A 13,065-nucleotide genomic window follows, 5' to 3' on the forward strand; every position below is an offset into this window, starting at 1 on the left:
GTTATTGAAAAGACTGTTTATATGCCCTGTGCTTTTGTTTATATAGTCTTAATTAAGGTTTGGGAAAATTCCAAACACTGTTAAATGCTTTGGTATAAACATCAAGCATGGAATAGTGTTTTTTCCTAAAATTTGTATTTAAACATGCCGGACTTCTGTTACTCCTGATAACATTTTCCCAGCAGGTGTGTGTAACATTCACTTAGTGCTTTATGACTTCTAACTTTCTCTTTTGTGCCTGTTCTCCTTTTGTTCATGGCTAACCTGTCTAGAACTCAGTGGTTGGAACTAGCAGAGAAGGGTGCAGTTCTCTTTCTGAAATAGTGTGCGAAGGTAGAGCAATCATTTTCAATGTACTACCACAGCATGGAGAAAACATCTCTTTATTTTATAGATTTTTTTTTATTATTATTATTCCATGCATCTTTTAAGTAAAGAAGCCACTATTCATTTTAATGTAGATTTTAACTTCGACAGCTGCACTAACTTCTCTGTGGTTAGTGTATCGTGCAATTCGATACTGTACACCAAACATTGCCATGAAAATGGAGAGAAATAATCAATTACATTCAAAAGAATTATTACAACAAAATGAAAAGTGGCTCAACCCTTTCCTTTGAAACCGCTGACCGTGAGGCTTGAAGGTGTTTGCATATTTACCTCTGATATCTGCATGCTTTTTCACCAGACTGTCATATGTTTCCTTAATATTTTAACTGATCCGTGATCACACTATCACCCCTAATAGTTTTAGCAGGTTCATTATTGTTCCACTTTCTTCCAAAGATGAATACAGCACAACTATATTGTTCTAGTTAGCCACGCAATTGGTATTTAATTTTAAGATGCTGTTAACGTTGACTGTTTCTTCAGCCCCTTCATTAGATACTCACATGCTTCACAATGTTACATGAAACTCTAAATAAATTCCATCAAAATTTCATTGTTTTCACTGTTTATATTGTCAGTGAAAAAAATAGCTCCTTTACAGACTAGTTGATTCAAGAGAACCTCCTGACAGCTTGAACTACAAATAGCTTTATTTTAAAGTACTTACGAATCTATTTTCTGTTTACCTGGACCAGCAGAGATGTACCCATATTAACATGGCCAGAAGAGCTGCACCATTATGAAAAATGCTTACAGTTTACATTATGAGCTCAGTAACTGAAATATGATTATGAATTGAGGCCTTAATTCTACCATTTGTGAAAGGAAAATTAAAACCACTAACACAATCTTATATGCGTTTTCCTAAGGGAACAGAGTAATGGTTTTGAGATAAGAGGTGAGAATTTTATGATGTGGTCAGCTGGGGTCCTTTTTGTATCAGATTAATACTTTCTTCCTACATTCAAGCTGCAAGTCATCTTTGAACATCAGGGGGTTTACTGTACAGTCCTGGTCCTTTTTTTCTAGTATTATCAACTATTACAACTGTGAGCTAGTCTTACCTGGATTTTACTTTAGTCTAGAAAAATGTTAAATTGTTTCACGTGGCTATCTTGGCTTTTAATATTGACTGAAAGTTTGTCTAATGCTGGGCCAGTTTATCTAACTTGGGCTATTGTGGATGCAGTGCTTCTGTAGTAAGACAACACCAGAAATGCCTCTCTTCTAGCCACCTTCATCCACTAACTGTCATGGCATTGCTTGGGAGCAGCATCCCATGATGTGAGATGAAAGCAAGACATACATTTGGAATTAAACTACCTCAGATTGCATCATGTATCCATATCTCAAGGGCCTCTCTGAGTGTACCTTTGCTCGTGCAGCACAGACACTTGGGAGGACTCCAGACCTGCCATCAAACTCTGCTTGTGGCATGTCTTGAAATTAAAATTGTAAAATGTGTTAAAATTTCTAGTTAGTAGTGAACACAAGGAAAGATGGATGGGATTCTAAATACTGAATTCTGAATGTAATATAGCAGCTGGCATCAAATTAAGTCATCACACATTACACCGAAAATTTGTTTTGTTTTTGAGAATGTTATCTCTCCATCTTAGATTAAAGACTAGAAATAATTGGCACTGGTGGACAGCTTAAGCCTGTCTTGTGCTAGTGCTTTTATTTGTAAGTGGATACTATTTTTAGAAAAGCTGCTAAGATCAAGGTTAAAATTAAAAAAGTCCATGAAGTTAAACCTCATAACAGGCCCATTTAACTGATAGGATTTAATCAGAAATGTAATGATTTTGTAATTCAGGTCTGAAAATATGAATCGATCCTCAGATTCCTTTAGACTTCAGAACTGCATGTAAAGATGCATCTTTTTTTCCACTGGAAAGGTAAAAGCTGTCTAGTTAGTTTGCGTTACCAAGTTCAGGCTAGTTTCTCTTGCATACAAGAAATTGTCCAAGAGTAACCTGATGTCTAGCGCATCGCTGACAGATACCTTGTGTGAACAGCAGTGCTGCTTTCTCCTGATGGTTGATGTCCTTTGGTCTTCAGATGCTCCACTCAAGCGGCAGTGTGATGCTTAGCCAGACTCCGCACTCCCGGGAGCTCCAGCAGCAAGGCTGTGCGATGGTGCCCAAGGAACAGTTCCTGCAGCTCCAACACCAGCTCCTACAAGCAGAGAGGAGGAGTCAACGTCTTCAGGAAGAACTTGAAAGTAGACCCTCTGAAACAAACATGCAACAGGTAAAGCTCTCATTACTCTGCAGGTTACAACTTTAAAAGGGTACCTGGTTAGTTTTCTTGGTTTTTCAATTCTGATGAGATCCGTTCTCTGTTTATGCCAGTTCAAAAATGAAAATTAAAATTCATTCTATCAAAGATATATACAAAACCTCTGTTATTTAGCATATATAGCTTGAGCCATCGCTTAATTTTGAAGTCATCTTAATCTTTTGAAATAAAAAACACCCCCATCCACATTCAACTGGCTTTTCTCCTTCTGATCAATGTGCAGTAAGTGTTTATAGGGTGGGGGGTTTTTTTGGTTTTGTTTTCTTTACCTAATGTCTGTGTCTGGAATCATTGTTTTAAAAAATACACTACACCACATATTGCACAAGCACATACCCATCACACACAAAATACTAGTTTGGGCTGTTGCTGTCATACAGAGTTCTGTCAGCTGTAGCAGAGCAGAATACAAGCAAATTAATCTTTTTTTTTTTTTCTAAGGTCAGCCTATCTTTATTTGGCCATAAGGCAAGACACTGGAGAACACCATTACTGTTACATAGAAACTTAAACATTGGCAATTCTGAGGATCAAAAAGAATAAAATATCTTAATTCACAGGAAGATGACATCTACTGCGCTTATTGGGCAGAGTCATTCTTAGTGGTTTTGGGGTGTTTTAACATGTAAAACTGAATTAAAGGCAATAGGTAGAAAAGTTTGCATCTCCCATATAAAAATTAAGCTTGGGGACTAGGCTTGCCAAATGACACTCTGTTTCAAAAAGTAACCAGATCTCTAAATCTGTAAAGCTATGGCTCAGGCCATAGGCCTTAAAATAATATTGCAACTTGATCTTATGAGAAAATACAAAGCTCTAAATAACTTAGATAAAATACTAACACTTCTATTAATCTGTTAGAAAAAAAACCAACACCACCACACCTTTACATTTTAAACTGAAATTGCAGTCATGTTTTTAAAAACAACTTTGAAGCTCAAAAATCTCTGAACATGTTAACAGGGTATTCTGGAATAAAGGTATTATGGAGAGAGTATATGCAGTAATAGTTTCTAAGCTTCTGAAACTTGGACTAAAAATTCTTTTAAGAAAGGCAAAAAAATCAAAATCCCTACCCTCAAAAGAAGTTAACAGCAAATAATATAAGTAAAAATAAATCAATCGTAAGGTTCTCTTTCTTTCAGCTGAGTCCCAATAGAAGTGCATTACCACAGGCTAATGTACTTGGTCCTGTAAAGTGGAAAGTAGAGCATACAGTTTAATTTTGAAATCAATAAAAGCCATATTACAGCAGTATCATCTACAAATGAATGTGCTGTGTATTGCATTAGGAGTGATGACTTTGTCATTTTGCCTTTGAAAGCCTGAGAAACAATTTGCAAACTAATCATATCCTGCAACTTGTAGTTCTACAGGTAAATCACTTGTACATTTCCTGTAAAAGCTTTTATTCTGCAAAGCTTAATGAAATTAAAAATACTTGGAGAGGCTTTGCAAATATTTGCTGTCAATGCACTAATGCACTTTATTAGGTTTGTGGTGTTTGGAGTTTTTTGCTTCAAGTGTTTATAACATCTTCTATGGCTTTTTTTTATGGGCTTTACTAGATAACTTTCTAAAATAAACACGTGCATTCTACAACTGTAGACAAGGCCAAATTTGTTTCAGTTTGTCTGAATTTTGATGTTTCTGTAAGCACATCTTGCTTTAATTCTCACGGTTGATTTTTTTTTTCTTAGTCATCCTGATTCTTAGGGTTAACATTTAGTTGAGCTTATGTCCATTTTAATGTCCCCTTTAGCATCTTGAAAAATTGCATCCTAATCCCTCTTCATCATCTTTTCACCAGTGAGTACGTCAGGTTATCTCCATGCTTTCTGTGTAACCTTAATCACCTAGTTTTGCTGCTGCTGCTTTGCACTTTGCAGCTTTCTTAGATCCTGAGTTCTTCTGCGTAATAAGGTATCCAAAGTTATCCCCCTCCTTTTTGGAGTTTGTGTTCATCGTGCTTTGCAATTTTCATTGCTTTTTTGATCATGGCAGTGGTGGCCTGTGTTCTCATTCATTTTACAGTCAGTCTTGAGCTACTGTCCTCCAAAGGCTACTGCCATATGTTCAAATTTCACTAAATTAAACCTCCTGAGCCTTTTCTACTGTGTTAACCTGTCTGGACTCTTCTCAATTCCAAATGACTGTTTCTGCTGTCTCATGCCTGCTGCGCAGTAGCAATCACTGCACTTCTCATATTCCTTCCTCAGTAACTAGATTTGGGAGCCTGTTAGTGACCCAACGTTTTCTGAAGTTGTTTTAGAACCTCTGCTAACAAATATTTTTGTTCAGAGTACTTAAAGATGCTCAACTTCCCCTTTCTTCAGCTTTTCATTTAAAAATTCAAATCACCTCTGACCAACAGCTTGTTCACCTGTCTCAGGAAAAGACTTACAACTAGATTTAAAATAAAAATGCAGATAAGTTTTCAGAGGTCAGTTGGACCACATTTATCACAAATGCTATTCAGCAATCTGTGAGTTCATATATATATATATATATATATACACAAGTATATAGTGGCAGATAATTTCCTCTAAGAAAATTGCTTTGCTAATTGCAGTTAATCACTGCCACTGATCTTTTTAAATGCCTCAAAAACCATGGATAAGCCACCTGAAGAGTCCTTACATCTAGAAAATGCATCCTGAATATCTCCTCAATTGCCTACGTGTAGTGCTAATACTAGTATTTAGAGAATATAATATGTGATACTCTGCATGTTTTCTTTTGTGTGTGTTTTTGTTTGTCTTGTGTTGCTTGCTTTGCTTGTATTGGTGGTTTGCTTTAATATACGTACATATTTAAAAGAAAATCTGGATATCAGGGTGAAGTATCCCACTTGCCTTCTTTCTCTAGGCCTTGCTACCGGAGCAGCGAGCAGTGCATGCAGATTCCTACCGGAGGATCGGGCACCTCTGACAGCTTGGCTGCTTATGATCTCATTCCTTACCATGACAAACACACACAAACACACGAACTGGCATAAGCTGAGAAACTTGAGGATCAAATTATTTTGTGCTTTTTTTTTTTTAAAAAAAAAGAGAAAAAAAAAGAAAAAACCTCCACAGTGTTATTTCCTATTTATTTGTCTAGAAGCTATTTTGTGAAAGTTCATAAACTGTCTTTTTTAATTTGTTACAAATACTGTTTATTTATGTTATTTAAAATGTGGAGCTGTTCAGTGTGGAAAGAGACTATTTTTCTCAAATGGTACTAATTTTATATGAGATTTGAAGAAAATCTGGGGTATTTATACTGCATTTTTGTATAAGATGTATAAACTTTTTAACAGGGAAAGATGACATTTTTTGATGTAAATGAAAAATAAAATTTTTTTTAAACAGAATGTCTCTTGTCTTAATAGTATCAATAGTTTCAGCTTTATGAGCATAATGAACAAATTTTAGACAGAATGTCTTTGATACTGAGGATTGTCATATCAGGACTTCTGGGAAAGTTTTGTAATAGGGGATGTACTTAAGTATAGCCACTCAGCTTCACTTTAGCGGACATACCTCTGCATTTAAGAAAAGAATTTGCATAATACATGGGCATATTCTGCCCAAAAAGGGAGAATTATTAACACACTTGTTTCTTGGATAACATTCCTTAAAGGTTTTTCTTTTGTCTCAGATTACTAGATTAAACTAGGTTGTGGGGGGTTTTAATACTTCAATGGGTCAGCAAAACACCTCATTAAGGCCTATGATTTTTCTAGTTTGGAACTATGAACAGTTTCAGCTGTTTGCTTTCAGAGATCTTTTTGTTCCTACCTTTCTAATGACCTGGAAGCTAATGCTTGAGCTGGCTTCTCCCATTAAACATGAAATCATATGAAGTTAAGACAGAACATTCTTAAATAAGCTTTAAACCAAAAAACAGGGATCACAGGTATTGAGACCACTGTAACTCTTAGCTTCCAGTTAACTACTCACTCAAGGTTCCTGCAAACCCTATGGAGTGTTAACAGTCAGCCATGGTTTTGAATTCCAATCAAATTTAAAAAGATAGCTCAAGATAATTGGGCTAGAGTGTTCCCTGCTAATTCTGTTCAATAATACTTTTTTTAATCCAGAAAAATATCCGGTCCAACAACACTGTACAGCAACTTTCTCTAAGACTGTAATGTAACTTTTTTCAATTTTTACACAAGCTAAATGGTCATATAACCCCATACACAAACTTAAGAAGTTTCTGGTGGTGTAACTAATAAAAAGTTGAGCAGACTTCAGTCAGTCCCCTAAGGGCATCTTTTTACAGCAGTTTCCATAAGCAGCTACCTACCCGAAACAACACTCCTCCCTCAGTTTTTCATTTATTCACTTCCATGTGTGTGAAGGTACTTTGGTTTTGATCGTATTATGTTTTGGGGATTTCTCAAAGTTAATCTCAGATGACTTCTTAGAATTAGAGTAGCAAGCTAGCATTAAAATAAAGAATCTCTTTCCCTGCAGTTGATTGTTTGTATTTGGGAACTTTAGACAAGCTTTCCTGTAGTTCCTGGTGTTTCTAATTCATTTGGGAGAATTTCACTCTAATGTTGGTGTAACAGACACCCTCATGACACTCAGGTTTTTATGCTTTTAGTTAAGGCTCTGTTAACCTCACTAAAGAAAAAGAGCAAAATCATTTTAGAGCTACTATTTGGCAACGTTAGTTACCAACAACTAATCTAAAAAAACCCACCTGTAACAAATCAAGTTTGGGATAACAGTATCCTATGGTTTTTAGGATATTACTCAGTTTCAAGGGGCCTTTAGTGTGGCAGAGTTACGCTGTTAAATGTGCCCTTGTGACTTCACCTTAATATTTTTAGAAAAGTCTTAAGATTTTGATTGGTGTTTTGTTTCCCGTATTCAACAGAAATATGGCAGCACCTAAGAACAAGAAAAGGAAGTTATCCATATCTATCTAAGAACTTAGAATTTTATATCAATTTTTCTTAGATCTGGTAATCTCAAGTGTAATTTAGACTTGGAAAACTAGCTCTATGCTGCAAGTGTCCTTTAACTGTTGCCATAACATTTTATTTCCATGAATGGCTTATTAATTCATTTGACTCTTTAAAATAGATTCAAATGTGAAGTGCCAGCTCTGTTCTTAAGTATAAACTGAAGGAGACTGGTAAATGTGAACTGATTTTTGTTAACCGAGTTTCACGTAAATGTTGCTTTCCAGGGGAGTCATGAGCAGCTTCTAAAAATGATGGAAGAACGTATGATGGATGTTGAACAGAAACTAAGGCTTGTGAAGAGGCTTCTCCAAGATAAAGTAAATCAGCTGAAAGAACAAGTAAGTATTCTTACTCTTTCCTCAAATCATCCCTGTTACTTCCATAAACAACTAAGTGGATAAAAGCTGCCAAGCCATTCTTGCTTAGAATAAAGTTAAAGGTACTTGTTATTTTAATGCCTCTGAGCTAAAGTACAGCATATTTGCCCACAACTTCCTAAAATTCCAAACTGGGGACTGAATCCACCACTCATTAATTTCCTAAAAGCTGTGCTTGTTTGGTATGCTGGTGCCCTTAAAGTTAGGAAACAAACACCAAATTCCAGCCAAGTATCCTAACTGGAAAAGTTTTTTAGAAAAGGAGGAAAAAGGCGGACAGACAGGATTACTGTACAATGATTGATTTCTTGATGACCCCTGCCCCAACACATCCCTTGCTTGACTTGGTTTTGGGGTTTTTGTTCTTGCTCTGGTCTGCCACCTTCAGAAGTCCTCAGTAGTGGAGGAAAAGGTGGCTTTTGAGCACTTAGGCATGATATAGTAACAATGTCTGTTTTCTACTGAGGTACGGTTTCCTCTTCTATGTTAAGGAAGTGCTATACTGACAGGGCCTCCTGCCAAAGGGCTGTTCCCAAAAGCATGTAGACAAGTGCTAGGCTGTGCTCCCCAATTTTTTAGGAGGAGCTGGTAGTCCAAACCTTGGAGGAAGTATCTCTATGGGATCACTGGGCTTGTGGATTCTATCGTGAACTAGATTTATCCTTAGAGTACAAACGCTATAAAGCAGTACTCATCTGACAAGACTCATTTGAAGCCCTCTGTCATCTGCCTAATCTCCTTAGAAAGTCTTACCAGTTTCAAAATATTCATAGTATCTATGATGACTCCACAAACATACAGGTTTTTAACAAAGGAAAATAAGAAAAAATGGCTGGGTTATCTTCCTTTGATATTTCGCTTACAATAAACACATTCAACTACTTTCCCAGCACTGTTTTTGCTTTTAATTTTGTTTTGTTTGTTTGTTTGGGGGTTTTTTGCTTTTAATTTGCTGGGTAATTAATGTTCTATTCACAATTCAGCTTTCAAAGAACACTAAAGCAGATGTAATGGTCAAGGATCTCTATGTTGAGAATGCACAACTGCTGAAGGCTTTGGAGATGACAGAACAGCGGCAGAAAACTGCTGAAAGGAAAAACTATTTACTAGAAGAAAAAATTGCCAACCTCAATAGAATAGTAAAGAACCTGGCATCCCCGTCATTTAATCCAGCATCCGAGATAAGGTCATAGCAAAGCCATTAAGTATGCCACAGACCCATGCACTTTACTGAAATGTTAATATTTCAGCTTTTCACTGTGTTGCCTTTTTGTACTGATGAATTTTAGTTAACAGGTGCCTCCAAGGAGAGGACAGAGCTAAATCCCAAACTGGACACTGCCAAAAGAAGAATTTTGTTTATTCCCAAACTATTTTTCTGCTAAGTTTTGCCTAAAAGTAATCTTCACTGTGTAAAAAAAGACGTATGTTTTTCTAGGTTAACTTATTTTGATACTTTGGTTTTAATTTAAAGTATAAATTCTGAATTTACTGTACTGAATCGATTATTCCTATCTAGATTGAACCCAAGGTCTAATGCAAACTTACTTTACTGAATTCAAAACTTCAAAATATTTTTGGCTTTCTGGAATACTTCATGGTCCAAACCTAGTAATATTGATAGGTCAGTCTTCAACACTAGCAGTGTAATTGCTATTGAAAGCAAGACTTTCCTGATACGGTCTGTGTCCTGCAAACTGGTTGTGGTTTCTGTAAAGCAATATGTTCCACTTGATGCATTAGGCTTCTGGGTTATTCTTCATGGCTGTTTCTCTTCAGAGCTCAGAAAAAAGATTTTCTTAAAAATACATAAATAGACCACTGCCTCCAACTAAGTGTAACAGTATTTCATCTGAAGAAGTTTCCCTGATGGCAAATAGAGACTACTACTTTTTTTTTTTTTTAAAGCTGTGCTGCCAGACAACTTAAAAATTATAGAGGCCTTAATTATTTTGTGTGTAGAAATGTTATATAAGGAAGAGTCACTGAACAGAAGTGAAATGTGAATTCTGTTTACGTAATTTGTAAATTCAGTAAAGCAGTGGAGTTTATTAAACAACTGGTAGAAGAATGAAGAGGGGGACTTGAATGATTTTGTGAAATCCTGTCATTAGGCCTCACAAACATGGACCTTTGTCATTAGTGCAGTGTTCGTTTTGACCCAAGTGATAATTCGGAAAGGCTTTTGTAGTAGTAGATCCTAGTACAGAATCTAAGTTTGTAATTAATTGTGAAGAAACATATTCAATGTGAATATGAAGTACTCAGGGAGTAATAGCCTAAATTAGCTTCCTTCAACATTGTACATGTGGAGATTCATGTCAATTGGTGAAGATAAATATGCATTAGGAAAAGCAGGATAAACCAAATCATATTTGGATGAATATTACCTTAGTACTCCTAGACCAACATGCAGAAGTGCTGTAGTCATGAAGGTCGAACAGCTTCAAGGTTGGTAATGACAGGCGATACCTCCTACTTAAGCAGTCGATGCAGCTGGGGAAATGCAAGCTTTCTGCAACACCTTCAAGACTGAGAGGGGTCCGACACAAAAGCAGTTGAATAAGAGTTTGCATGCTGAAATGCTTGTATATAAACTATTAGTGCAAATAGTCTAAATGCCCTGCCACTGCCTTGCCTCCATCAGACCAGTAAGATACATTCGAACAATGTAAATAAAACTGGTGAAAGGGGCCGTACTGGCAATACTTGAAACTGGGGCTCCTTAAATATGCATGAATTGAAAACACAGAGGAAGATGGTGAGATATTTTGTCTCCAAGGCTGCTAGCAAGGTGGCAATTCTGACAGCATTTGCAATGAGCCAAAAGTCCCCCAGAAACTGGGATAATACTGCCTACAAGCTGTGGAGTAACCTACAGGAAAAGACTTTCACGCAGTACTGATTAGCATGTGGCTGTAGGGGATGCTATCTATGTCTACGTGGTTACTTAGTGACTTTGGAGGGTTGAGGGACTAGATATACGGGGTATGACCTCCTCTCCTCCTCTCTCATTGCTTTATGCAAGCAACATAGTGGAAATGGAAATAAAATCACCTAAGAACAACATGTTGGAGTACCACAAAGTCCTTATAAATTATTTCACTGCTATTCTAAATGCCTATACTGGGTATTTTTCTAAGTAATCTCAAATTCAGGGATTTACATACCCCGTTTTTCAGAGACTGCAAAATTTTTTCCACAAATTTGAAATGTGTCAAATTGACGAACTGCATTGATGTAAATCAGAGCTTTTAAAAATCTGAAGTAGGGAGATCTTGTTTCTTTTAGTATGAATCAGTAAATGTTATCAGTTATAATAAACCTCTATGTGTGGGCACTGGGTCTGTGTGTTCGCAATACGGTAACTGAACACACCCTAAAACCATGCCTATGTTACAGAAATCAGCGGTTTCAAAATACTTCCAGGAAACAATGTAAATGAGGTTCAGATGAACAGTATTTGGAAAAACATTACTAGCTAGCACATTTTAATACTACTTCGTATCTTGAACTAGGTTTACTGCCAATGCTCCATCCGTGACCAAAGTTTGAACACTGAACAGAAAGAATGAGTACTTCACTTAAACTATTGTGCAATTTCATCACTCAATTTTAAAGGCTAGACTACTTAAATAGTTCTTTTAATCTCCTGCTAGTTACCAGGCTGTTGTAAACCAAACATACAGACATTTCTAGAGCACAGTACCAAAAAGGGAACCCAGATGTTGGAACAAAAGGGAGAAACAGAGAAAAGGGACTTTGACTTCTCTCTTTCTCACCCTTCTCCTACCTTGCTCTACTTTTCTTTCACTCTTAGCTTCAAAAAACTAACCTAACCACAGGAAAGAGTAGGAGGAAAAGGAGGAAAATGTTTGGGAAATGTTTTTAGACAAAACTCCAATTTCACTGGAATATTTGTGTGAATTAATTCTTAGAAGTGCCTTTTGTAATTACATATTCCAGAACCTTTCCGTACTGTACTGTTTTTGTTGCTACAGGACAATTCAGGACAATCCCTTCGCAAATGGAGGGAACACAGAGAAAGGTAATGCTGCTTACAAACGAGTGTCGTGTTGCTTATTGGTTCATTGTGTCAGCTTAGAAGAGAAGCAGCTAGTTTTACAAAGTCTAGGCTACTGAAAATAAGCATATAAACGTGTAAGTTATTAAGCATTAATGGTCTTCTGTGCATGAATGTTGTCTCCTATGCAGTACAAGCATTTTAAAGATACCAAAGTATTTAATGCTATTGTACCAGTCGAAAGTCACTGGATTTCTAGGCCTCATTCATACAACAGGTCTTGCCAGTTAAGGTATTAACTACTTTATTACCAGAAGGTGTTTTAAATGTTTTCAGCTCTTGCTTTATGAATCACTGTGAAAATAAAGGCACATAGATATCTCTGGTTGGGATTTCTGGAAGAGAAGAGACCCAAAGTTAAATTCGTGTGTATTAAATTCACACAGTTGAAGAGCTAATTGTCAATTTAGAACTATTTAAAAGTGTACATTGCTGCACATTCTCCAATTACCACTTTAAATACAAGGAAAATGGAATTCTTTGAATTCTGATTGGGAAAAAAAAATATTGCAGTATTTGATTTTTAGCCAGATTGTATGTAAGATAGAGCAGGGAACAGTCCGGATCTGGAGTAAAATCCTTTTGTTTACTTTTAGCAAATGACATCACTGTCTCTCAGGTTTTCCATCATTTACCTGTTAAGTCTCCCGTCTGGTGTCAGATGCTGTCACTTCATGACACAAGACTGCTGTATAAATGAAAAAAAATGTTTATTTTTTTCTATTGAGTTTGTTTTGTTCTGGTGTAGTATGTTGTCCTTACAACATCATGTAAAACTGAAAGATGAACCAACTTACACGTTATTTATAATGAATGTAAAAGAAAAAAAATAAATTACTGTATGATCCCTAGTGGCATCTTTGTTTTTCATTCGGCATGGAAGTATTTCAGTATCTTCCCACGGAAGGTGTAGGTGCTTCAAGTATCATCTGCAAATTCATCGA

At 36.3% G+C, this 13,065-nt stretch overlaps 1 protein-coding gene across 8 annotated transcripts in view; it reads left to right on the plus strand.

Moving 5' to 3' along the window:
* The window catches only part of NIN (ninein), a 65,282-nt gene extending 52,310 nt beyond the window's left edge, over positions 1 to 12,972 (plus strand). For 6 of the 8 annotated variants that reach the window (XM_080397063.1, XM_080397060.1, XM_080397057.1 and 3 more), the window contains 3 exons: positions 2,455 to 2,646; positions 7,885 to 7,998; positions 9,021 to 12,972. In XM_080397063.1, the coding sequence (XP_080253189.1) occupies positions 2,455 to 2,646; positions 7,885 to 7,998; positions 9,021 to 9,230 (516 nt within the window). In that variant the 3' untranslated portion in view covers positions 9,231 to 12,972. Of the gene's footprint in view, positions 1 to 2,454; positions 2,647 to 4,456; positions 4,504 to 5,562; positions 5,734 to 7,884; positions 7,999 to 9,020 lie in introns of those variants that run through there. The other 2 variants (XM_080397061.1, XM_080397062.1) reach the window with 2 other exon arrangements.
* The last annotated feature ends 93 nt before the right edge of the window (positions 12,973 to 13,065 follow it).

The sequence above is a fragment of the Falco punctatus genome, assembly GCF_963210335.1.
Source record: "Falco punctatus genome assembly, chromosome: 7".
NCBI classification, from domain to species: Eukaryota; Metazoa; Chordata; class Aves; order Falconiformes; family Falconidae; genus Falco; species Falco punctatus.